The sequence below is a fragment of the Oryzias latipes genome, chromosome 22, assembly GCF_053564925.1.
Source record: "Oryzias latipes strain Hd-rR chromosome 22, Olatipes_Hd-rR_3.1".
Lineage (NCBI taxonomy): Eukaryota > Metazoa > Chordata > Actinopteri > Beloniformes > Adrianichthyidae > Oryzias > Oryzias latipes.
The window spans coordinates 20,266,550-20,291,865 of NC_136258.1; the positions used below are offsets into that span (position 1 = coordinate 20,266,550).

At 37.9% G+C, this 25,316-nt stretch overlaps 1 protein-coding gene and 1 long non-coding RNA gene across 7 annotated transcripts in view; one reads left to right on the forward strand and one right to left on the reverse strand.

Moving 5' to 3' along the window:
- Positions 1 to 1,586: 1,586 nt before the first annotated feature.
- Positions 1,587 to 24,381, reverse strand: impg1b (interphotoreceptor matrix proteoglycan 1b). 6 transcript variants are annotated; one of them, XM_011490318.4, is made up of 19 exons: positions 23,966 to 24,381; positions 19,730 to 19,945; positions 18,924 to 19,090; positions 18,818 to 18,846; positions 18,086 to 18,120; positions 17,932 to 17,978; positions 17,698 to 17,847; positions 16,581 to 16,639; positions 16,129 to 16,328; positions 15,713 to 16,054; positions 12,554 to 13,206; positions 12,039 to 12,128; positions 7,599 to 7,818; positions 6,919 to 7,129; positions 6,535 to 6,720; positions 6,241 to 6,424; positions 2,538 to 2,621; positions 2,397 to 2,415; positions 1,894 to 2,183 (listed from the first exon to the last, which is right to left on the reverse strand). In XM_011490318.4, the coding sequence occupies exons 1-19, from the start codon at positions 24,030 to 24,032 to the stop codon at positions 2,116 to 2,118; spliced, it is 3,027 nt and encodes a 1,008-aa protein (XP_011488620.1). In that variant the 5' UTR covers positions 24,033 to 24,381; the 3' UTR covers positions 1,894 to 2,115. The 6 variants fall into 6 exon arrangements, 5 of the variants coding, with proteins under 5 accessions (XP_011488621.1, XP_011488623.1, XP_078796697.1 ...); XM_011490319.4 differs by lacking the exon at positions 2,397 to 2,415 and having other exon boundaries at positions 1,587 to 2,183; XM_011490320.4 differs by lacking the exon at positions 12,039 to 12,128.
- LOC144988998 (uncharacterized) overlaps positions 7,104 to 25,316 on the forward strand; it is a 43,314-nt gene continuing 25,101 nt past the window's right edge. The window contains exon 1 of the long non-coding RNA XR_013653118.1: positions 7,104 to 7,173. This is a non-coding gene — a long non-coding RNA (uncharacterized LOC144988998). The remainder of the gene's footprint in view (positions 7,174 to 25,316) is intronic.

Here is a 25,316-nt window from a genome sequence, read left to right on the forward strand (position 1 = left end):
GCAGCAGGTTTTACGTTTTTACAATCCCTGCGCGATTCACTTGCTGCCCCCCCCCCCCCTCTTCCTCACACATCCCGTCCCCGCTACTGCGCGCTCTTTCTCAGAGACGGGAGCGCAGTTTTAGGCACGGCAATTCACAGGTTTCCAGTTGGTACAAACTCTGTGAAATAGATAATAGTAAACTGATAATGCTGCCGCAGATTTTTCTCTCCAAGCACCGCGCATCTGGCATCGCATCGCGCCCGAGAAGGACTGGGTTAATGAAAAAAAAAAGTATAATTAAAGATTTGTCTGCGAGCCACATGTGACCATCAAAAGAGCCATATATGGCTCGCGAGCCATAGGTTCCCGACCCCTGGACTAGACCATCAGCAAAACTACCACGAGAAATACTCATCATTTATTATCAACAGCATAACGATGTTATTAAAAAGAATCCACAGACTTATTGTACTTTAAAAATGTTGAAATTACATCAAATACACATATTCATTTGTATAATTAGTTTTAAACATATCGTTGCATACTGACTTGGACTGGGTGGCTGTTGGGACGCGTTTTAAGTTCTGGAGTTCATTGAACGCATCAAGCAGAGATCTGATTGGCTCTCAGTTCTGTCGCTCAGCCTGTTAGGTAATTTGGACCAATGGGGTTCAGCTATGGGCCGAATAAGAGAAATGGGAGGGCTGATGCGGCAGTGAGGGAATATAAAGTTGGGAGAAGCGCTCTCGCCTCGGCGGGAGAGATTCAGGAGCTGCTGAATTAATTGTACGGCGTTTGTTGCGGTCTGCAGTAATCGGAATAAAGAACTTTAAAAGAGGTTAAGTCTCCGTGCCTCAGTGTGGGAAAGAGACGCTACATTATTGTCTGGCTCTTTCGAAATTACATTTCAAAATATGTGGCGTTTATGGCTTTCTTGACCAGAAAGGTTCCCGACCCCTGTGCTAGAATATTCTGAGTACATATAAATAAGATAATTAAGCATTGATATATGGATTCCCTAAAAGACTAGTGTGCGGGACTAATTAGTGCACCGGAACTTGGACACATTCTCGCTATTTTTTTTTTTTTGACGGGAAATATGTCGTCACTCATTTATCAAAGTATAAACCTACTAAGTATGAGGATTTTAAAATGTATGTTTTTGGATCCACCATGTTCTGATCATACAAACTTAAATGATTTATAAAATAAATATATTTACATCATCTACCTAATCACACTTTTTACCTCCATTTTCCAAATGACAAATCATTAAACCGCAGTGCATTGTGGTCTGTATTTTTATTACCAGTTTATGTGACTGTTTATGTTAAGGTTCAAATATGTGAGGGCAAATGCAGCAATGTGCATTTTGCCCTCACGGATTATGTGTGGCCAGCATAAATTTCCATCAGTTTTTGTGCTTGGTCGCACGTAAATACGTGTGAATGACATCGGCCGTATTAATAAGTTCTGAACTTTTAGATCATAGTCAGAGTAAATAATCAAACCTGATCACCTATTTTACATTAAGAAAAAATAATTCAAAGTAAAACTCATTAATTCAAAGATTTTAAGACTTTGACAAGCAAAAAAGCAAAATAGAATCCCTCAGCTCTTTTTATTAGAAAATGACACTTTATGGTTTTATTTTTTATAAAAAAAAAAATATGTCAAAGTCACAACAAATGATTAGTGGTGAAAGTTGTGCATTGGAACACACTGACTGCTGCCAGTATTTCTATAAACAGTACATTCTCTTTTTGGGACACAACAGTGTTAAGGAATGGCATAAAATAGACAATTTTACAACCGCTAAGACACAGTCAAATGCATGAGTCTGTAAATAATAAATACCTCATTGTGAGGAAAAAAACCCTTGCAAAGGACGCACAGGAAATGTTCCTACAACTCAACATGAAATAAATATTAGCTTTTCCTTGAACACACGCTTGATCTTCGTAGCTCATCGTCTAACGAGACATTTATGAACTATGAACAATTCAGGTCGTCCACCTGTACTTGCAGACTACACAGTATAACAGCAATGCTCGCCTGTTCTACTGTTCCTGATGTGCTGCAACGCCGCAGTGTTGAGAGATTTGTTCACATGGTCGTCAAAGAACTGTCACTTCAAAACAGTCGCTGTCCGATGCTCTCAAAAGACAACACGTCCTGTTCTCGTTTGGCAGTCGCCACGTCTACAGGAAGCAAGAGAGACAGATGATTTAGGATGCGCCACCACAAAATTGTCATGTAAACAACCGTGTGCTAGTAATAGTAACCAATGATACTGATCCACATCTGTTAAATAATTTATCTTGCTGGTTAAAGTTCATACATGCATGCGAAAAAGCTCAGACTGATTTGGTCTGTGAGAGAAAAATCAACAGCTTTATGCAAAAATGTTTTACCTTTGGATACATCATACAGCTGAAAAATATTTGCATTATTATTTGCCAAAGTTTGAACAAATTTATTAAATGTAACAAAAGTATGTAAAGTCAGTTTCAATATTTTTTTGAAAATGGGGAAAAAGAAAACAGGAATCGTACCTCATTGAATGGTAGACGGTGATGAAAGTCCACCATTTCTGAAACTAACTTTTCAGATCTTGTTGTGTAGAGTTGTCTGGGGATCTGTGGAGGTTGAAAGGACAAAGGTTCAGAGGTAGATGGGTTCCATTTGAGGGCGCATTCAGACCAGGACAATTTAGTGGACTTATTGGCCAGGAAAGAGTGGAAACTCTCACCTACACTTGTTTAGTTTTGCTTTCTCATTGCACTTTAGAGTGAAGACCTAACCCAATTTTTTTTATTAGAATTTTTGAATTAAATGTTTGTTTCTTTCGGGCCTAAGGGGTATACGTGTATTACTTGCCTACATCATTCCAGGCTGACAGACAAGGTAAGACAGGAATCTCCCTGGACAATGATGTTTGCGGATGACATTGTAATTTGCAGTGAGAGTAGAGAGCAGGTGGAGGAACAGCTAGAGAGGTGGAGGTTTGCTCTGGAAAGAAGAGGTATGAAGGTCAGTCGTAGTAAGACAGAATACATGTGTCTGAACGAGAGGGATCAAGGTAGAAGCGTTAGGTTACAGGGGACTGAGGTGAAGAAGGTGCAGGAGTTTAAGTACTTGGGGTCAACAGTTCAGTGTGATGGGGATTGTGGAAAAGAGGTGAAGAGGCGAGTGCAGGCAGGGTGGAGCGGTTGGAGGAAAGTGTCAGGAGTGTTGTGTGACAGAAGAGTGTCAGCAAGACTCAAAGGAAAGGTGTACAAGACAGTGGTGAGACCAGCTCTGCTCTATGGGTTAGAGACGGTAGCAGTGAGACAGAGACAAGAGGCTGAGATGGAGGTAGCGGAGATGAAGATGTTGAGGTTCTCCTTAGGAGTGACCAGGTTAGACAGGATAAGGAACGAGTACATCAGAGGGACGGCTCATGTTGCCTGTGTTAGCGACAAAGTCAGAGAAGCCAGACTGAGATGGTTTGGACATGTTCAGAGGAGGGATAGTGGATATATTGGTAGAAGGATGTTGGAGATGGAGCTGCCTGGCCGGAGGGCAAGAGGACGACCAAAGAGGAGATATTTGGATGTCTTAACAGAGGACATGAAGTTGGCTAATGTTAGGGTAGAAGATGTCCATGATAGAGTGAGGTGGAAAAGGATGATTCGCTGTGGCGACCCCTGATGGGAAAAGCCGAAAGAGAAAGAAGAAGACTTGCCTACATCATTCCCTTTCGTTGAATCTCTGTTTAGTTTGTCTGAATTAAAGCAGGGATGGGCAAACTTTTCGACTCATGGGCCACAAAGGGTTCTAAAGTTCGATAAAAGGGCCGGACCAGGAGCAGATGTTTTGGTAATCCACCTTTGGAAATAACAAGGAATCTGAACGAAAACAATTTACGGTAATTGAAAATTGATATAGATTTTAATACAGAACATTTGTGCGTTTTTATTTTAAAACCATGGCTTTTGTCTTAATTTTAGAGCCAATTCAACCAATGGCTTAATGTAGGCTTATGTCAAACGCAAACTTGCAGGAATGCTGCGTTCATTTGGTGTTTGAATGATTGGAAGAATGAAAAACAACAAATCTTCCAACACCACATGGATGCTAGAGCAAACTTTTTCTTTTGAGGGCCATATAACTTTTTTCTACTCTGATTTGTCTAATTTTAAATGTCTTTTGTCTTTCTTTTATTGTGAAGCACTTTGGTACCCTGAAGGAGTTGTAAAGTGCTATATGAATAAAGTTTCATTCATTCATTCATTCATTGATGGTCATCTAATAAAATAAACAACACTATTTATGAAATAAAAAATAACCAAATAACACTGATTTTTAAAGAAAAAAGTCAGGAAAAATAATTCAAATTAATTTCAAAGATATTTTAAATAAGTAGTCTGTCTTCTCCCTTCATAGTCCATTTGAGACTTTGGAGGGCTGCAGCTCCTTACACATCTCACAGTTTACGCTACACTTATGTCCTGCATGTCTGTTTCTCATAGTGCAAATGAAAAATTGTCAAATTCTCATGTCTTGTGCTGCAGCTGGGCAGATATCTGCGTTACCTTTTCACCAGTCCAGTGTTCCTTCTTTTATCATGGGAGTTGCATTCTAAAAATTACATGTGATCGATGAAATCCACAGAGTAGGACTACAGATGTTTTATGGCTGTAAATCTCCTCACTACACACTTTCTACACTTGTGTCAGACAGACATGAACATTTTTACACTTTTCTCTTGTTTAAACTCTCAAAGTTCAAATTTTAATTGAAATTAAATCCAGGATTAGCCTATAGAATGAACACAAAGATCTGATCGCCATCAATTAAGAGGAGGAGATTGATTGTCAAGGTCTACAGCCAATCAGTACACGAAACAGGGTGTTCTGTCTGGAAAAAAAAAGCATCATAATTGCTCTAAAAGAATGAGTAAAACCACGAGAGATGAACTGCGATGTAGAAAGGGAACACAGTCTTCTGTTTTATTTGACAGGGATTTTTAGAGGGTTTCAGATCAGGGGACAGACTGCAGAAGGGTGGATTAAAATGTCCCGTTAAATGTGGGTCTTGATCCCATGGCCAGATTAAAAAAATGAAAAAAATAATGGGTCTCTGATAGTGTTCACCAGGCCGGACCAAACCTGGAGGTGGGCTGTAGTTTCCCCTCCCCTGATTTACAGTGTAGTGCACTACTCCAGGATTCGTTTACAAGTACGTTGGACTATATGACCAACATCTTTATTTACTTTTCTTTTCACCTTTCGGCATATCTTTTTAGGGGTCATTGCAGCAAATCAGCTTTCACTGATTCACACAGGTGTTTGTCAGAGATTTTCATGCCGGCAAATATACAACACATATGACTGTGTGGCAATTTTTTTTGTTAATTCAAGTAATGAATAGTTTATATAATAATGCAATTTGGAAATGCTGTATAAAAGAGAAAAAAGGTCATAAAAACTTAGTGTTTCTGTTCTTCTGAACATTTTACCAACCAAGACATATGTTGGTGATGGACACATCTGCCATTAAGATCATTTAACATGTAGATGTAGTCCAAATCTCTGGGCACAAACACGGCATTTGGAGGTTTTAGCTAGCGCTTCTGCCATCGCACGACACTGCTTTTGTGGTTAATGCTCGTTGACTTTCTCTGTATTTTTTGTTGATAGTTCCTACATAAGGGATAAAAATAGTTTGTTGTGTTGAAGCCTGTTGTTGAAACCAGTCAAAGGGTGTTGTGATGAAAATAGCACCTTATCTGATACGGCACTCCTCACAGGGGGGTAATTTTTTTCCTGTTTAATACTAGGAGCCACATACTTCACACTTCTCAGAAACCTACTTTGCATGTTCCATCTACACAAATTAACATGAACTGTCCCACCATAGCAGATTTCTAAACCAAATGCTCAGTTGTGGTGTGAATGCGCCCTTTAATGTTAGTGACCCAGAAAAGGTCTAACAAGACAACACATAGATGAAGGCAAGTACTTTTCTAAACCTTGCATGAGGAAATCTACCAACAACACAGAAAATGGACAAAAGTCAGTTTCTGCTTTGTGACTTTGGAAAAGAAGAAAATACACTAGAAAGGTAGCAAAGTTGGAGCAAGAATGAGGTGTAAATGGAAGAACATAGTTTTAGTCCCAAGATAAAAAGTAATTAGTTTGTTTGAACATTGTAGTAGTAGTTGAATTGGGTTAGTAGTCGCATTAGATTGTTGTGCAGCATTGCACAGAGTACCTCAATATTCAGATGTATATTTTCAATCGAGGCAAAATGCTCTTGTTCAGACTGTTGGGATTGGGAAGAGACTGAGCTTGAAGGACATGGTAATGTAGACACGTGAGTTAAGATGCCATCATCATTCTCAAATACTGGGTTCTCCCTCAGAGTGTTCTCAAAGGCATAGGGAGCAAGGGTGTGCCTACAATGTAAGGACACATGCAGAAGTGAATAAAATACACTTGGGCCACCCTTGGAACTGTAACAGTTTTGAAAAATGATTTGGGGGGAAAAATACAGGCTCCTACTCACACTAAAGTCACCGCCTTCCTGGTTTTCACACATTTCTTGTTGATGAATATCAGAATGCCAATGATGGCACAAACAAGGCAAAGACTCCCCACCAAGCAGGTAACGATGAGTGACGGATCCAGAGGCACCGACACCAGCTCGGTGCAGCGTTCTCCATGATAGTGCCAGTATTTACCGACAGGGCATCTGAAACAAGTAACATAGAAACGCCCTAATGACCCCTTCTTTAGCTTTTTGTTAAAAGTATTATTCAAAATGTGGATATGTAACGCAAAACACATTATCTTGCTGAAATAAACAAAGCCTTATGTGCTTATTTAAAAAAAAAAAAAAAAGCCCTCATAAGGGCGCAATCGTTGCCATTTATGAGTCTGCTGTCTGTACCTGCAGGTGACTCCATGGCCAGGGATTATTTCGCACTGGCCTCCATTCATGCAGTAGTCTGGCTGCAAAAGACAGGTGCTCTGGCAAGGCAATCCATCAAGGGTGCTGTAACCGGGATCGCACAGACACTCGGCTTCGTTGGTCCAACTGTTCACCACGCAGCGCGAAAACTCATTGCAGGCCAGGAATTTACAGGGATCTGCTTGGTCAGCTGAAGCCCATGGAACACAGAGACCGCCGGCATAGAAGAGAAAGGTGAAAGGCAGAGCGGAGGGGTAGAGAAAAGCTTATTAATATTAATGAAGACTCTTACTGTCTGTAGGTTTAGAAAAGAGGCTTGAAGGACATTTTGATTGATGTTGAGTGGAAGCGTCTTCTTTACATAAGGCATGGTTTTAATGAGGTCACTTACAGCCGTGAACTCATCCAACCACAGAGATGCATTCCGTTTTTATTGAGCTATATTAAAAGATTCCAAACAGATGCATGCTGGGTAAAATTGGATGGGGACTCTGCAAATACTGACATTTTTTTCTTCAGTTTTCTCCCCCCTCTTTTCCTTTTTTATTGTTTTTTATTTAAACATTTTAAACAAATTTTCCATTAATAGGTTAGGTTTAGCAAAAATTGTTGCTTTGGTGACCCAAAGCAGTTTTGTTGCCCCAAAAAAATAGTCTCACCAGGTTCGACCTCCAAAGAACGACTGTCAATCTCGATGTCGAGCCGTTTAGATGCTGCACTGCAGAAGTCTTCAAGCACACAATGCACAGCTTCTGTGACATTATAGGGTACCGGCTTGTCCAGTTTCATCCGGCTGTTTACCACAACACTCCCGTTCCTGAAGTTGAGAATTTCCAGCTGCTTGAATCCAGTCAAATTGGTCTGTAAATATGGCAAAAGCTGCACAAAAGAACAGACAAAGCATATTATTTAAGTGCTCCATTTTATTTAAGGGTTAGTAGTGTTAGTCACCAAATTGCCGTAGAGTTCCAGAATTAAGCAAAATTGTATAAGGCTATGTCCAAATTCCTTCACTACTCATAAGTACATTTGCCATGTTGTAGTGCTGTCCGCATCTACAATTTCAAAATCAAGTGCCCTAGAAATTTCTCAAAAGTCTTTCCAAAAATCTGTGTGGATCAATGCTCACTAGATTTGCACATTTAGACCACAGTGCATTGTGTTTAAACAATTTTTCCGAAATAAATATATATAAATGTATTTTTTTTATACCGTCAACACTTTCATTATCTAAATACAGTGCATTCATAAATCGACTTTCACTTCGTGAAATCTGTGATGTCATATTTGGCATAAAAAAAAAATAGTGAGCATGGTGTTCGAATTGGTTTAGAAATCCAGGGCACTACATAGTTCTGCACTAGATAGATTTTTAGTTGTTAGGCATTAGGGTGGGAATTCAGACATAGCCCAAATTCCTTTTTTTTTAAGTGAGAAAAAAGAATATGTTAATGTAAATTATTTAAATTACAATAAATGCACTGTTTGTTGGTGTAAACATTCTGCTAAGGTACAAAAATAATTGGGGATTTACAGATTCTAAATCATTCCAGACACGTTTCGCTCTATAAATTATATAAATAGTCTATAATTAAATGTTGATCCGAGCATCCAGCTTGCATAATTCCAAGCGGTGAAACAAAATCCAGAACATAATTGTTGTTCAATTTAGAGGCGACATCAGGAAGACAATACACTAGTCACTAAAGCATCAAAAGACAGAAGATGAAAAAAAACAGACTTCAAAAAAAGAACCTCACAGGAAAATGGACAAATACTGCTTAAATCTTTTATCAATCTGATTGCATTCAAAGTTGGGATCCTATTTTGGAATAATAGTTGTTGTCTCACAAGGAAGAAATCCAGGAGCAATTTAGGTATTGCAGCAACCTAAAAATTTTAAACTAGTTTTTAATGTTTGTATTGAAGAAAAATGACATGAGAAAGCCATTTTCATAAAGCCTAAAGTTGTTAATTTATTTAAATCAAATTACTAAAGATATTTGCACATTTCTTGTTTTTTTTTTTCCAAAAACCTTTATTTTTAAGTAATTTTAACTTTCACATTTTCTCATTTTTTGTGTCCTCCTACACTTAGATGTACAGCTTAGATAACTGAGAAACCAATCTTGTAAGACTTTAGATGGATGACCTCAGAGTTATTCAGGATGCGGAGGAAGTCAGCCAGCTGAAGTAATGGACCTGCAGCAATGTCATCGATCTACACCACTCTCTTTCTAACCACTCCACTTTCATGCGAGGCAACCATCAAATCGCCTCGGTGTGAGAGAGAGATTACAATACTTTAATAACAGGCCTAGGTGTTGTGCTTGAGATAAGAAGCCTTAAGGAGTTTTGCTCTGATCGGGTTACCGCACCTATCACTAGTGTTCATAGAGGCCTACTTTTCTTTAGCTTACCGGTATGTTTGCTAATGGTGAGGCAGAGAGCACATGGGTAATAACAGCTCCACAGTTTGTTGTGAAGCTGCATTTTCTTTCAGGGCACAATGTCAAAGACTTATCATGCTTGTAGACCTACAAACTGCCTTTTCTCACAACAACATACCTCAAAACTACTGCATCTATGGTTCCTGTGATTTCTTTTTTGTATACACATAAATTTCATGCACAACATGCCACAAACACATCCATTATTCCACGCAAGGTTACACATGTATCTACTGGTTATCATTTTAGAATAAAGGAAAACATTCCCCCCTACTACAGACTTGCTATATTATATCTTTTTATGTTATAAAGCTCAACAAATCTAGTCGTTCCAAACTCCATGTACAATTTTAATGGTTGCTTCACAAACCAGTAGGTACAGGAGTAATATATAGTTATATATATATAAATATATATTTATATGATGTAACATCAATTTCACTATATCCATTTAAATGGGCTCTTTCCCATTATTTATAAATGGATTTTATATTTTTAAAAAGCCCATTTAACGGACGAGTTGTCAACAACTCCTAAAAGGTCACCAAAGATATATTGACAATCTACACAATAATCGAAGTACTCACCAGTTCAAACATCTGATCACCTAAATTTTGCCAGGTGGCCAATAATATCATTAGCAATTACCACAATGGAAAGAAGGATATGAGGTTTGGGCAACCAGTAAAACTTGGAGATGGAGTGTCTTTAATGTACGATTTAAGATTTTTTCTCTGTAGGATATTTCTAGCTCTATATCCATGGATAAATGTGGTACATCTGTAAGTAGACATGCAATAAAATGTGACACTTATGAAAATACGTACTTAAAAATGTTTTTAAAAACAACACACAAATAAAACAATATACAAATAATATTGACTACTTTTATTCCAGTTGCGGTAACAGTCCTACATACAGATTTGGTACGTCTGGATCAGGTAACCCAGTCACTTCAGCATGTACAAACCTGACTGATATCCCACTAAGAAGATTGAAACCATTATTAGCACAATGTGTATGTGTTGGCACTGACTGGAATTACGCAAAGCCTCTTACATTCAAGTCACAAACCAATGACCAAAGCAGACAAAGGGCCCATGATTCAGACTACCCAGAGTTAGCTTATTTGTCTTTTTTGTACCAAGCAGACCAGTTTTAAAAAACACAACTTGCATAAAGCTAATATTCAGTATGTATATGCTAAGGCTAAAACCATACTTCACATCGGTCCTGTTAGTCGGCCTTCATAGGTTTTAAGGCATCACAGAAGCAAGCTTAAATAATGCATGAAAATGTTAATATAGGTGTTTTTAACTCCCTCTTATATTACGACACAAAAAACATACTTAGTCTAGTCTTTCACTAAAATTTCTCAATGCAACACATTGTAAATCCAGCCACAGATTACATAAACAAGGAAATGCCTCTTTTCCTTTTGATACAAATTATCAGAGGGTCTGGTATGTTAGCTTACTAGCATGCTAGGTAATGTGACCATGCGACTAGCCAAAAAGAAAAATGACAAAATAAAAAAACGAGTAACATAATGGTGGAAAATCAAATATTGTAGATTCTAGTCTGTTGGTGCATAACATTACCATAATTCATTGACACCAAGAATCTGTTTCTCTTCATATGTTTTAAAGGTTGATTAAAAACAGATACATTTAATGCTTAGGAGTTTATTTAACACCAATATTAAAGTACATATCATTAAGTTTTGATGTGCTCAGATTTCCGTTTGAGCCAACTTCAGTTATTCTTGGGTTTTTCTATGACTGTTAGAAATGTGTATTTCATTGGGCTGTGACAGTTTGCAACAACTTGTAAACCAAAGTTTTAAGAAAATCTAAAAAAATACATTAGTTTTCTTACACATCAATTTTGTATTGGTAATTTAGTATACTGTATTTGAAAGTATTACATTTTTCGTAACATCCATACAACATTGGTGAAAAAAATTGTCTTAATATCTTCTGAAATGCCAAATTCTCATTTGTGTCTCCAGTCAGTCATAATTGATTTTGTAGGTACTCGTATAATCGTCTTGTTTTTTTATTTATTTATTTTTACACTTTTAACAATTAATCTGTCATTAATCTGAAGCTTGAAGTTCTTTTGATGATTTGCGCTGGCACAGTTGCTGTTATTTACTGTAATCTAACTTTTTTTTTTATCCCCTGGGGTTTTCCTTTCTTACAGTAAGCTCTGACACACACAAAAGCAGTGCCAATGGTGCACCAACAGTGATATCCCCATATAATGCAGCCCTCACACTGCTAATAATCTCATCCAACTATGTGTAAACTAGTTTGACAAGAACTTAATTGTTGTTAAAAAAAAAAGAAATCATATACCTCAAATTCAGATCATTGGCTTTTAAGCAATTTTTTCTGTGTGTTAGAAACACATTAATAACGTTAAGGCGAATTCACAAAGGTTAGTCAGTGTAAGAATCACAGGTAAATCAAGAGGCATGAACGAAGATTTTATATTGAAAGCGTAGGTTTTCAGAAATAGAAAAACAGTGGGTGCCTTCATAGTTGTAGGTACTGCATTGAAAAAGTTAGAAAAGTAGAAAAGCAGGGTGCTCGAAGAGGCATTGGAAAAGTAGATCCGTTATTGAGATAAAAATACAAAAAATACCGGAATAGACGCTAAAGTTGTTGGTCTCTTAGGCCCGGATTTACTGAATGCTCCAGGGTTTGGCGACTTTCTGGACCCGGGATGTTGTGTCTAAGCGAAACAGAACAATTTTACCTTCTTTTTCTCTGTTCAACTTTAACATGCTGGCTCATCTCAGAGAAACGTTAAAGTCGCATTCAAAACTTGGCAACTGGTTGAGTCATGTTGTACAAACCTCCCTGCCAAAATATTTTTTGAGTACATAGGTTGTCAAAAACTACTTTAAGTGTGAATGAAGGGCAAAATGGTGTGAGGATAAGGCCTTTTTGTAGAGTACATCCTCACTTTTATACCATAAACAATTTTAAGCACCACTTTAGGGATTCTCTTCAACACTTTTCTCTTGATTATAATACCCATTAAAACCAAAGTTTAATTGCACAGGTAATTTCAGATGTAAATGAAGCTCACAGAAGGAAGTATGAGAATGAAGCATGGAGTAGAATTATGTCAAGCACAAAGGCTTGTGTACCTACCAGCTCAAGAAAGGTATTCTCCAGTGATTTATATTCAGGCGAGCTCTTGTTGAACAGGTCATCAGAAAACATCATGTTAGTGACCCTCAAGCTAAAGAAAACCACCAGCTCTTTACTCTTGTCCACGGCAGTCATCAAAGGTGTGCTGACTTGTCTCATGGACGGTGCAGCTGTAGATTCGTATGGACGTTCATCAGACTCTGATGCAAATCCACTACCACTTTCCTCTCCCAGTGACTCGATCACCTCCACCACCACCGTTCTGTTCTGGGTTGGCATCTCTCCTTGAGTACTTGAGTTGTCCACAGGGAAGTCCACAGTGCCCGGGGCCACACCACTAAAGTTTCCCCTCACATCATTTCCATTATCAGGTGTTTCACCTATGTCCGTCGGCAATGGTAAAGGTTCCATATCTTGGTTTTCCTCAATGCCTTGAAGTGAGTCTTCAGGATGAGGAGGTAAGGAAACTGGTTCTTCCTCTGTGACTAATGTCTCCTCTAGCACTGGAGCTGTAAATTTTGGTGGGACAGTGGTTTCAGTCACAGTAGTTACATTTTCCTCAGGCTGAGAATCTGTAGGTGCAAAATATAGGTTTTCTTCTTCTTCTTGCTCTGAATGGCCTGTGTTTCTCCCTTCAACTGGTTTGGGCTTTTCTAAAAGAAAAGATAAATAAGGAGCAATTAATGTCAATTGACATCCAAGCTCATCTACGAATACAGGGTTTTAGTCCAAGATCATCACCAACTTGCCAATCAACACATTTTGTTCCATCTCTGTTTTCAACTGTGAATCTAACAGCAAGACAGTTCCATCAGCAAAATAATAATATTGAGCCATAAAAACCTTTTTAGGAGTAGTGATGGAGGCACAGAGGAACTCCACCACTCAGTGTAACATAAGCAAACACAAGATCCTATCAGCGCACTTACAGTTTCCAACAACACAGATATATTGACAGACACAACATCCTGTTTAGACTCTTTAAAAATGCAATTTTTTTATTTTTGTGATCACGTTCTTTACTTTGTAATCAGACCTCTTGCCTGTTAGAGTATTGAAAAAAAATTACAAGAAGTTTTGAGATTGTAGTAGTAACCCCATGTTGAAGGAATTTGACTACTAAATTATATTTTGACTTCTAACTATAGGATGCAAGGTATCTGAAAGTTTTGTTTTTTGCCTTGCTTTTAATGCTCTGAGATTCAGAGAATTCAGATGGGAAAAAAAACTGGTGTTTAATGATTTAATCGAAGAATTGATTTATATTTCTACAATTCAACCAGATCAATCTGTCTCAGCCAAGCTGTTAATCGACCTATACATTTATAAAATAGTTTCAAAATGAAATAAATCGGTGATATCAAAATTTGAAAATACCGTTTGGGTTGATAAAGGATCGTTTTACTATAACTTAAAAACAACCAAGTGCCATCATAGTGGACAACACACATGTAATGGCAGTAAAAAGTGATCAATCCATCATTAGTTCAATGTGTAGAAACACTTTGAATTCTCCAAAGACGTGACCATACAGTGTGGTAGAATGTTCTAATACTGTTCGGTTGGTATTATTTTGATGTTGAAAAAAAAACTGTACTGGACTTAATGAAAATAATGAATGGATTTACCATTAATTCTTGTTGCAAGTTTACACCTCACTCTTGAAAACTTCACCTGCACAGTTAAGAACCCAGGTATTTATCTCTGAGTCACATTGGTTAAAGTTTTGGCTAAAAATGTCCTGGATCGATTTTAGGTCAGTGAATTGCATCAAATTGGACCATTGAAAATAAACCGGCATTGACTATGAATCGTATCCTCAACCACAAATTATAATATGTATCGAATTTTTGTTTAAATGAATCGTGAAACCCCTAAAAAAAAAGGAACTTTATGCATTTCGTTTTTTAACTGATCAGTGTTATTAACAAGTGTATTTGATTTACAGTTGCACATTGTCAAAGTATGCCATATTTAAGAAAATGATGTTAACCTTATTTTCACTATTTTTTTATTCATATCTTAAGACATTTGAATATTCACGGTTCAAGCATGCCTGCTTCTACATATGAGCTCTTCTGGAATCCTGGATCTACTCAACCTTCTTCTTATGGAACATTACTTACCATCCCCAACAGCATTTTCCCCTCCTTCATTGAACACAATCGCCTGTTATCTTCTGCATAAGAAAAACTAACAATGAGCTCTCTGATTGGGTCTGCACTCTGCATATCAGTCATGTCATTTTTATTTGCTTCACACTGGTGGAATATGCATGCAATGCTCATCTTTCATTTAGCCTCTCTAAGAATGGTTAAAAAAGCAATAATTATTTATTATGCTTTATTGTTCACAAATACAAAAACGTGATTGCATTATTGACACATAATTGAAATACTTCATGGGAGAACAAAACATTTCAATCATCTAAAAGAAAAAATATTTAATTGTTTTCTTTTCTCGCCTTAAGTCAGATCTTGTTGCAATCTTTTTAATTTTCATAAAGTGTGACAAAATTTAACAGACAAATCCATGGAAAGAGATGTGCATGCTCAATCCAGAGACAGCTGTCTGTGTCAGTGCACATTCTCGAACACTGCAGTCAAATTGAAGTTCTTCCACTTCAGGTTAGTTTGTCTGCACTGCATGGGTTTGTAATGATTGGACTGCTTGCAGGGGCCAGTGTGTTATAGGGCTTTCTGAAACGGTGAATTGCCTCAGCAAGGAGCATCTGCAGGTGTGAAAACAAACCACCAAGTCTATATGTGCGGAATTTTCTATTTACTGAGTAAAATGAGAGTTCTTTACCCATATCCAATCAATTGTATTGTTATAGCTTGATCAAGTTGCTTTTAAAGTGGGGGCTAATCCTTTAAAATCATGGTTTTCATGGTTTTAAGAATATTTACATTAAAGAATTAGTAGAAACCCGTTATTCCATTATTTTCCATACGCTATTTTACTTAATGGTGTTATCATGCCCTTCATTTTCTGTCTTTTTTCAAGACTTTGCTGTCTCTGATCGTTTCTTAAATATATCTCCACCAGTTATTAGTTATTTTTTGCAAGTATTTAATAAAATACTAGAAATACAAAAGAAAGCCCTATTAAAAATGTTCTGGACTTTGTGATCTGAAATTGAAACAATGATGGACTTACCTTCTCTCACTAGCTCCTTAGACTCTTCCTGACCTCCACTATAACGCCCATTTGGTCTCCCCATCTTTCCTTCAGCTTCCTCCTTAGGTTTTATGAAAGTTTCCAGTTTTGTAGCTTGTTCTGTTGACCCCTCCTCTACAGGAGTGACAGTGGAAGTTGAAATGAAGGGCACAAAGGGGTGGGATTCTGGTATGACGGAAGGAACATCTAGAGAGTTTTCCAGCACTGTCAAAGTAGGGAATAAATTCTTTGCAAGACTTTGGTCCTCTGCCGTGGTGTCCTCGGATGGCAAGGTCTCAAGAGAGTTTATTTTAAGTTCAGCAAGTGGATAAACTGTGTTTACTGAAACAAAAGCATGAGAACACCTGAAGAGCTTTCATCGCAACATTTACATCAGTGATGAAGATTATGCTTACCAGCTTCAAAGCTGAGTGTCTGTATGTCCATGAGTAGCGACGGCTCCTTTCTCAAGGCCTTGACAATGATGTTCCTTAATTTTGGAGCATTCACATCCTCGCCCGCCTCTTGGTCGGGATCCTCCAAACCCTCAGGCTCATCACTAAGTTCTGTTTCTCCATTAAAGACCACTGCGCATCGCACTGACACGTCCTCCAATCTAATCAAACACAGAAAAAAAGAATCCCGTCGGGAACAGGAAGATTGGTTATGCATGTTTGGGATATTTAAAATAGAAAGATATAAGAGGATATTTCTAAACCTTAGGCCAAAAGATAATGTGTGGGTTTTTTTAAGAAAATGAAAGTATTAAGGAGAAATCTTTCTGTTTCAATTTTTGTCATGAGAGTAAAACTTTTAGACTTTCAGACCTCAAAGAAAACTTTGTACAAAAAAACCTCCTTCTACCCACCGAAATCCCAGAATGCGAATCTCCTTGAATCCAGGAACCTTTTCAAACACGTGGCGCATCTACACAGATAAAGGGGGACAAACTCATCATCATTTTGTCCGTGTCAATGCTCAGAGATGGGTAGACTAGATCATTCACTTAGATCGTTTTGACAGCTAGATAAATTCTGAATTTTCACAGAAATGTCCAAAACCTAAGAATAAAACGATTAGTGTTTCTCATCCCACTTCTCAGTCTAATGAATAACGAATAAGCAGTGCTTCAAAATAACAAAAAAAATAAAAAGCCAGACATAAGAGGGAAACGACTAACATTTATGGAAGTCCCTCGTTTATAACAGGAGTTGCGTTGTAAAAACCTGCAACGGACAAAATCTAAAAAGTACATTTACTATTGTTTTGAGGCTGTAGAGCCTCTTACTATACACTTTTCTCAGACACACATTAAAGTTTTCACATATTTCTCTCCTGTCAAAGTTCAAACCATAGAAAAATAAGACCAGTTTTGTATAGTCAAAACAAAGATCATCTTTCCAGGCTGAATACGTTCTTTACTGTACTGGCGAGGAGGAGATTGACACAGTTAGTCAATCTGGACATACAATTTCATGCACTGTTTTAAAAAGAAGCATGCAAAATTGCCAAATAAATCTGCAAAAACTGTGAAAGGTGATCCCCGGTACATCAAGGGACGATTGTAGATGCAAATATAAATGAAAACTTTGCCATGCAGACGTCCACAAATGACGGAAATGTAAATTTTTCTCAAACAAAGTTTCTCTTTTGTGCTGTTAAGCCAATAAAGGTTGTCGTGCAATTTAACATCTCTTTCGGTGCCCTTTATTTACTCTGTGATAATCTATATGATTGGATCTTACTATTCCAGGCCCGCAGTCATTGAGATTATCGTAAATCCTCAGGTTCCAACCCTAAAGCTGTTAAATCAATCAGGGTAAGTTTTACACCTGGGAATATTACAGGAGCTGGTATTTACATCCAGCCTTCTGTTGCATAACAGCTCAGTGAGCGAACCAGCTGTAGTGCTCTAAAGACAATAAAGACTCGTGGTTCTGCTCATTCCCTTCTAAAGTTTGAGGAGATTTGCCGATATTTCACACCTTTTCTCTGAGCTCTCCCGCAACACCTTCGTACTGTTGAACCTCGGGATTGCTGAGCAGTTTGCTGTACGCCGGGTCCACAACGGTGATGCTGAACTCCACGACGTATTCCTCGTAGTTCTCTTTTACACCCTCAGGATACTTTTTAATCTGATGGAGAAAAACACATGATGCAGATAAACTGGGGCCAAGGGTGAAACATTGGCGCTGTGTGAAACCCACAAACCGACGTACCACATCGGCCTCTGTCGGAAGCAGAATCAGAGGTGGAGTCCAGGAGCCTGAGTTTTAACAGCAACTCCACAGTTATATAACAGTACAATTGACCAACACCTGAAGAATTCAGTAAGTCATTTAAATGCGTCTGATAAATGAATGAGTGACTTACAATCACTGCCTGGCTCTGAAGTTCCAGTTACATAGCTGAAATAGAAATTACTCTAATAAGTTTATAGTTTTATGATGGAAATTGTAAAAAGAAAAATGAAGACCAGAATCTGCTTAATTTAACACTGGAGATGTCTCCAGTCACACCTAAAAAGCTCACGCTCTGACATACCATAACTCTTTGTTTGCGCAATCAATGTGAATGAGCTGATTTTGACTTGGAGAAAAGGGGCTTTTTTTATATCGGCTTTGAACCGATATGCAACAACATAAAGCGTTGCTTACCGGCGCAAAGCGACACAATCATCTAATTTATGTAGATTGTGTTCATATTGTGCCTATAAGTTAAAAAATTCCCCTTTTTTGAGAACTCCAAAATTTGAAGTTAGGGGAGTAAAAGGTTTTCTGGTGTTCTTTCTCAAGAGTACAAACATTCTTTTCCCATGCGATTTATAAAATACACACAAAACAGAAACTGTTTCATTCTTAGAATTATAGGGTCCCCATATTTTAGATATTGCTGGGGATGTCTTGCATACAAGAAATTGTATTGTATGCGGTTATTTACTTTATACTGATATACAATAAAAATCATTTTCTGGTGCTGCAGTGGCTCCATATTTTTTTATGACATGTAAATATATATATATTCTTAACTTTCTTCAAAACATACAGTAAAAATGGAACATTTACCAAAAAAATACCCTCAAACACCAATAACACCCACACTTACCCTTCACTTTCAGCTTGTTCTGCAACTCTCTGCAAAAAGAAAAAAAAAGTCTGTTATAGAAAAAGACTAATTGCTAATGAACTACTCGTGATCTTTTACCGCTCACTTTGGCGACAAGGTCCAGATGCTCCTGGGAGCTGCTGAAATTCTGGGCCAGGTCATCCATGCAGAGGTTTTCTTCCTGGCAGGTGTAAACCCATACTCTATACTCCTCCGGGCTTGGCACTCTGTCCAGAAAGATACGAAATGCTTCCCAAATGGCCTCCTGACAAACTAAAGAAAGAACCCCCACCCCACCCCAAGAAAATCAAAAGGGGAAAAAATGTGAATCACACAATAAAAATAAATGAATCAAACAGAAATAGATAGTTTGCAAGATTTACTAAAAAAGATGTGGGTTAAATAAATCAGTCTTAAAGGCAGAAAAGAATTCACTGCAGTGTTAAATAATTAATAAGGGCTACATAGTATTCTTCCATAAATTATGCATTTATTAAAACACCAAGGGTTATATGACTGATATAAAATAATAAAATTGTTTGGATGTACCAAAAAAGCAATATTTGTTCATATTGTTAATGTCAGAATTCATTAGTAGAATTTCTTAATTAAATTGTAGTAATTCTTTAACACAGAATCCCCAAAGCTACTATCAGCCTCATCTTCTGTGGTTAAAGCATGCATCAAATTGTCCAATATCTTGATGCCTGTGGGGAATTTCTTTCTCCGAATTCTCATTTCTGAAGCAATACTATTACCTCCAATACAATCAAATAAAATCCTGCTACAAAGCTACTGGTGTTCAGTTTGATTACAGAACAACTGCAATGACCAACAGTCCATGTCCATGGTGATAGATGTTTCTATTTGTTGTTTTCATTTTATATTCTCAGCTCTTCAGTTTTCCTTTACCTCTGAGTTTGTAATAGGCACGATGGCTGCCGATGACTGCTTTTACCGTCTCCTGCGGGCACACTTTAACACCTGTGGTGAAGAGCGTTGACCTTTTAATCCGATACGTGTCCTGCTCTGCTCTGACATTGGTTGCGTGTCTGATTGGTTTGGAAGCTTCCAGAAAGTGTCGGTACTTTGCATCTCTGAGTCCAAAGACACCATCACCAAGAAGTTCTGCAAGAGAAGATTGAGGATTAATGAACAACAACAGTACATTTTAGTGTGTTTTTCTAAACCAATGAGGAAATTACACAAACTATTGTCCACCAATTTTACAGCTTTTTTCAATATAGTAGTACCATAAGTACATATTTCTACTTTTTATCAGCTTTTTTTTTTTTTTCAACACTTGTCGAAGTGTCCTGGATCCCACATTGCTCTTGATTGTTGAGGTCTGCACAATGTAAGGCAGCAGAGCCCTCATCAATGTGTGAATATGTGTGTGTGTGTGCATGGATGAAAGGGACTTTGACTGTAAAGCTACACATCAAGCATTTGACTTGCATTTGTTGCTTAACAGGTGTTCTTTAGTGTGCGTGCTCCCCTATTCCTATATATAAAAGACTTGATGTCAAAATTCTGGCCGGGCACAAACCACAATTATTGATTTCTTCTCCATGGCACTTGTGTAAACTAAAAGGACACCATCCCTACATCACTACCAAACCTGAGTCCCTGATTGGTCACAGTTTGGTCAAAGTTCGACCTGGTTATACTTGCTAACATTAGCTTTACACATACTACACAATACAGCTACCACGCACATGACAATTGAACGTTCCATTTTCGATATGCTTTAAGGAAACTAAAAGACATGCCAATGCTCCCCTGAAAATGTGCCTTGAACCAGCCGCTCCCCTCTACGACCCTCCATTGGCCCTGACAACCCAAAAAACCCCAGCACCCGTACGGGTCAACCTTTAACCCTTACCTTAAGTCAGGTTTTCCACCAACTCACTGTAGAACAGGGTTGTTCATTCCTGGTCCTCGAGATCTACCCCCCTAACTGTTTAACAGACCTCCAAACCCTTCTAGTTGCTGATAAGCTCAATCAGATGTCTCCACATTCTGATTGAATGAACAAGCCAGTTAATCAGAAGCAAGCAGTTCAGGGAGAGCTGGAAAGCAGGCAGGGTGGTAGATCTCGAGAACCAGGAATGAGCAGCCCTGCTGTAGAAGATTTTCTAAATGACAAAGACTTCCAAAGCTCATTAACAAGGAGAACAGGAAAAATAATGTATCTGTATGTTGGCCTATATCTATGTTGAAATAAATAGTTAAACTGGTTTATGCAATTTTGTTAACTCTGGGTTCCTCAAGCAAAAGTAGAGAATGAAATATCAAAGTGTCAAGATAAAGGGAAAATTATCCTAGGTTGAGTCTGAATACTCCAAATGTTCTGTTGTGAATAAAGTCATAAACTGAGTGGTGTTTGGGATTAAAAAATTCACCACAAGAAAAAGAAATGTAAGAATCTTTTGTGAGTCATTTCACTGCGATTCCTTTTAAACTATTTTTAAGGTCAGGGTGTCATTTTACACTGTGTGAAACGATAAAATGAGCTTTTCAGAAAAAAAGCCTTCATTGTGATGCTAACTGGCACCAAGCACTAGTTAAGACGATAAGCTAGGATTTCAGAGTCCCTTGAACTAAAGAGCAAACAAATCCTCCTGCAGATTGGGAAATGAATCAAAGCTGAAAAACAAAACTAGCAAAAAATGAAAGGAAAAAATAGGCCAGTATGATTGTTATGAATGAAGACCTGTTACAGTTGTGTTATTCATAAACTGTGTGATTGAAACTGTTGCACCACAACATTCACATACACAAATTCAGAAATAGTTTTGTTAAAGAAATTGTAAATGGAAGGTTTTATTTACAAAATTTGACGTTGATAAACCTGCACTACAAAGGGAATCTACAATGAAAAATAGACTAACTTATGAGACCAATAGTCCATAATATTGATGAGTTATTGGAAAAACGTTGTTAAAGTCAACCAAGTAAAATTGAAAAATGTTGCTAAAAGTTACTTTTTTGTAAATAGCAAATTCAAGTGTTGATGTGTTGGTGTTTTATCAAATGTTAGCATTTATCCATAGATGGCTCTATGAAATCCCATTCCTCTAAGTCAGAAGCTTTCAAAGCAGAACATCAATGAATGATTAATTTGACAAAAGAAGATGAGGGTAAAAACACTATTTATGAATAGGATAACACTTACACAAACAAACTTGAACCAAAATATGGAAAGTAGCCAATTCAAAAAACATACTTAAAATTAACAAAAAAAGGGGGAAAAAGAAGTAAAATGGAAATTTAACTGACATCCTACTTTTCATGAAAATACTTTGTAAACATAAGCCTGCCGCTGTGTAGTTCAAAGCAAGGTTAGGCTCCTCTCTGTGATTACTGAATAATATGGTGCTCCTCTTTAATTAAGGTCCCGTCATTGGATTTACTTGTTACTTGTTTTATGTTTTTTGCAACAAGGTAACCCAAGAGAAACGGCACCATCCCAGAGATAAAGTTCCTTTATGCAAATGGAATTCTGAATCCATAATCCCAACAGTAGAAATCTTTGCAGTCTTCTAATTGAACTGAATACGCTGGATCCATTTTACGATAGCTTCTGTTATGTTTTTATTGCCAAAATCTTTTTTTGGAGCCCTGCCCCAGTCATTGTCAAGGAGCCTATTGGGGAATTATTCAGGGAATTAAACTTTTTATTTTATTTTAAATAAAATCTTGCATTATTTTATCTCAGAGCAGAAAACATGGAAATTAACTCTAAATAACAATGGTAATATTATTATTTTATCCAATGGCTCTAAAATATAATCTTTTACATAGTTATTCAAAGTTCAAACCTCAATTTTGGTTCTGTTTCATTTTGGTGAATGATTTCTGTCACGAAACAAACCACAAAAAAAAAACAAGAATTCCCAAAAATAATTTTTTTGCATTCGCTAATAGGCATGTTATCAATAAGAACAACCTTTCAGTTGGCTTAAACTATGTACTCAAATAAAACAATAAATAATAAATTCTTCTTACATTTAGCACAATACGCAATTGAGATTTTTAAGGTAAACATACTGGTATGCAGTAGGGATGCAACGATATACTTTTAACGCGGTTCGGTTCAATAGTGTAACATGCGATTTGATTTTTAATTGAGAATTGTGGCATCCCTAATTATAACAATACATAGGTTTAGAAAATCATTCAAGCCATTGTTTTTGATGATGTGGCGGTCCACCATTATCCACCATGTGCAGCTTCTACAACTGGAACTAACTACATGAATGCAGTACTTCATGATCTAAGATTAAATGGTGACTCGAGGCATCATGTCAAAGTTCAGGCAACGTTCAATAGCTTCCAGTGCTGCAGATGTGTGGCACCAGTGCTATAAATGTTATCACAGTTTGGCTGGAGAAGATGAGCCGCAGATACTATCCTACAGTCTAAAAGCACCCAGTTTGTTGTTTTCCTTTAATTCAAATCTAGCCTAGTATGATAAGCATGCAAACAATGCAACAGCACTCAAACCGAGCCTTTGTCAAATCTGTTCATTAAATGCTTTTTAGGTAAATGGAAGCCACTTATTTTGCATAAGTTGTCCGGGATTGGTAAAGCTAGTGGCCCTGATATGCACACGCACTGACACTGACACGAGCGTTACACCAGAGGAGGGAGAGTTGGAACGGGCCTTAAAGCCCACAGCAGCCGCAAAAAGGCCTCGCCGCAGAATTACAAGCCAGAAAAGATTAGTGTCCCGGGACTCAGCAAACAGAATGGCTTTTGTTTCCTTCTGTCTAATGAGCTCGCCCAGCAACATCACACTGAAAATAACAGTCAGTTATGAACACAACATTATTAAATCTCTATAAGTAAAAAATCTATTATATTTCTTTCTAGTTTAACTCCCTGTAACTTTTAATGAGTGCAAAAATGACAATGTCACCATTTGTTGTTTGACCTCCTAGAATTAAACTTTGTTGTGGGTTTTAGCCGATATTTAGCTAAATCTGGAGAGTGAATTTATCTCTAATTTTTACAGGCGTGCCCCCGGGGTAAAAAAAGTGAATCCCTTCTTGATCAGAAATGCTTCTGGCAGTCACAGAGCCAACATTTAAACCTGCTGTGCTTACAAAAACAGACCCAAGGCAATCTTGCCTCATTCCTTACCTCTGGTTTTACTTGCTTGGAGGGTAAACAGACACAAAGCGAAGAGGACTCCAGACTTCAAAAGCATGATGGGGGATTCTATGTGTCCTTCAAGCCGTGATTGACCATTTGTGAAGAAAATGCTGTGAAATCCAGAGCCTGTTTATCTCAAGTCCGTCAAATTAGGATGAAGTAGTCTCCTCATTTGTGCCGACAAACTTGTAGCATATATTTGCGCCCTGGCACCCTCTCCACAGTGATTATTTCCTGGGTGTAGTTGGATCCTTGTAGTTTCCTTCATGGATGGATGAGCAGTGAGTGAGCAAAGGGAGGGAGGAAGAGGAAGAAGGACAAATATTGGGGTGCAAACGAAAACCCACAGTCCCCTTCTACATACCCAGTGTGGCAACAGTGACGGGGTTAAAAAAGCAGGTTCTGTTTTGAGCTAATCTCTTTACCTTCTTCTTGCTGCTTGTAATCCTCGTGGGGCCACGTGGCCAGCTGGCCTCATCCTGTTAGTAACCTTCTGGACCCTCATCTGTCAGATGAGTGAACTTGGGGATCTGCCAGCTCTCCACACAAAAGCACGAGACGGATAAGTGACACAGAGCCTAGTGTTGTCCCTGTGATTTTTCTTTTCCTCCCAAAGCCACGCTGTATTTTCTCTGTGACGCAGTAAATCTGTAACTCTCAGTGATTATAGGTAACATGAGAGGTCAGGATTGGAGTTTTGTTGTGTGCAGCACATCCACTGAAAACAGGGTGGTTGGTGGGTTTCTTACCCATCACGTCCGTCCTTTTCTCATTACCTTGGTGCTTTTATTTCACAAATTGCTCCTAATGGTATCAATTAAAAGCCGTATTTTACTTTATTCTTTAAACAAGCTTCTTTTGAGTCGTAATGACCGGGCTGAAAGAAATTAGCCTGTCTCTTTACTTGTCTTTGGATCAGCCTTATTTGTCACCTCAAAGGCTTGCATCTTAAAAACCAAGGTTAGTCTCTGTGAGTAACAGGCTTGGCAATTTTTGTATAAAAATAATGCTACAGATGCTGACAGCTGTTGCTCTAAACAGTGATCCTCAACCTTTCGGGTCACTTGATAGTGGGCCATTCAGAAAATAATTTTTTTTATCGTCTAATTCTTTCCTATGTTTTATTTACACTTTAAAATTGGACAAGGCAAAAGTCGGTGTCTAGTTATTTAGGTTCCATTTTGACAAAAAATCAATAAATTTAAGGCCCGTACACACCGGGACGAATTTCGCGCGCGATTTTCGCCGACGTTTAACGCCTCGTGACTAAACAAAGGGCACCAATGAGAGTGTGCACACCGATGCGAATAAACGCCACGCGTCAAAGCGTCAAAAAAAA

Bases quoted from the DNA above. Each gene is read 5' to 3' on its own strand.
- impg1b (XM_011490318.4), bottom strand. From the start codon at position 24,032: ATGCTTTTGAAGTCTGGAGTCCTCTTCGCTTTGTGTCTGTTTACCCTC. The intron at 19,091-19,729 runs GTAAAGGAAAAC...TTCTTTCTTTAG, and splicing joins TGCCTATTACAAACTCAGAG to TTTGTCAGGAGGCCATTTGG. The intron at 16,329-16,580 runs GTGGGTAGAAGG...GTGTTTGATTAG, and splicing joins ATTCGCATTCTGGGATTTCG to ATTGGAGGACGTGTCAGTGC.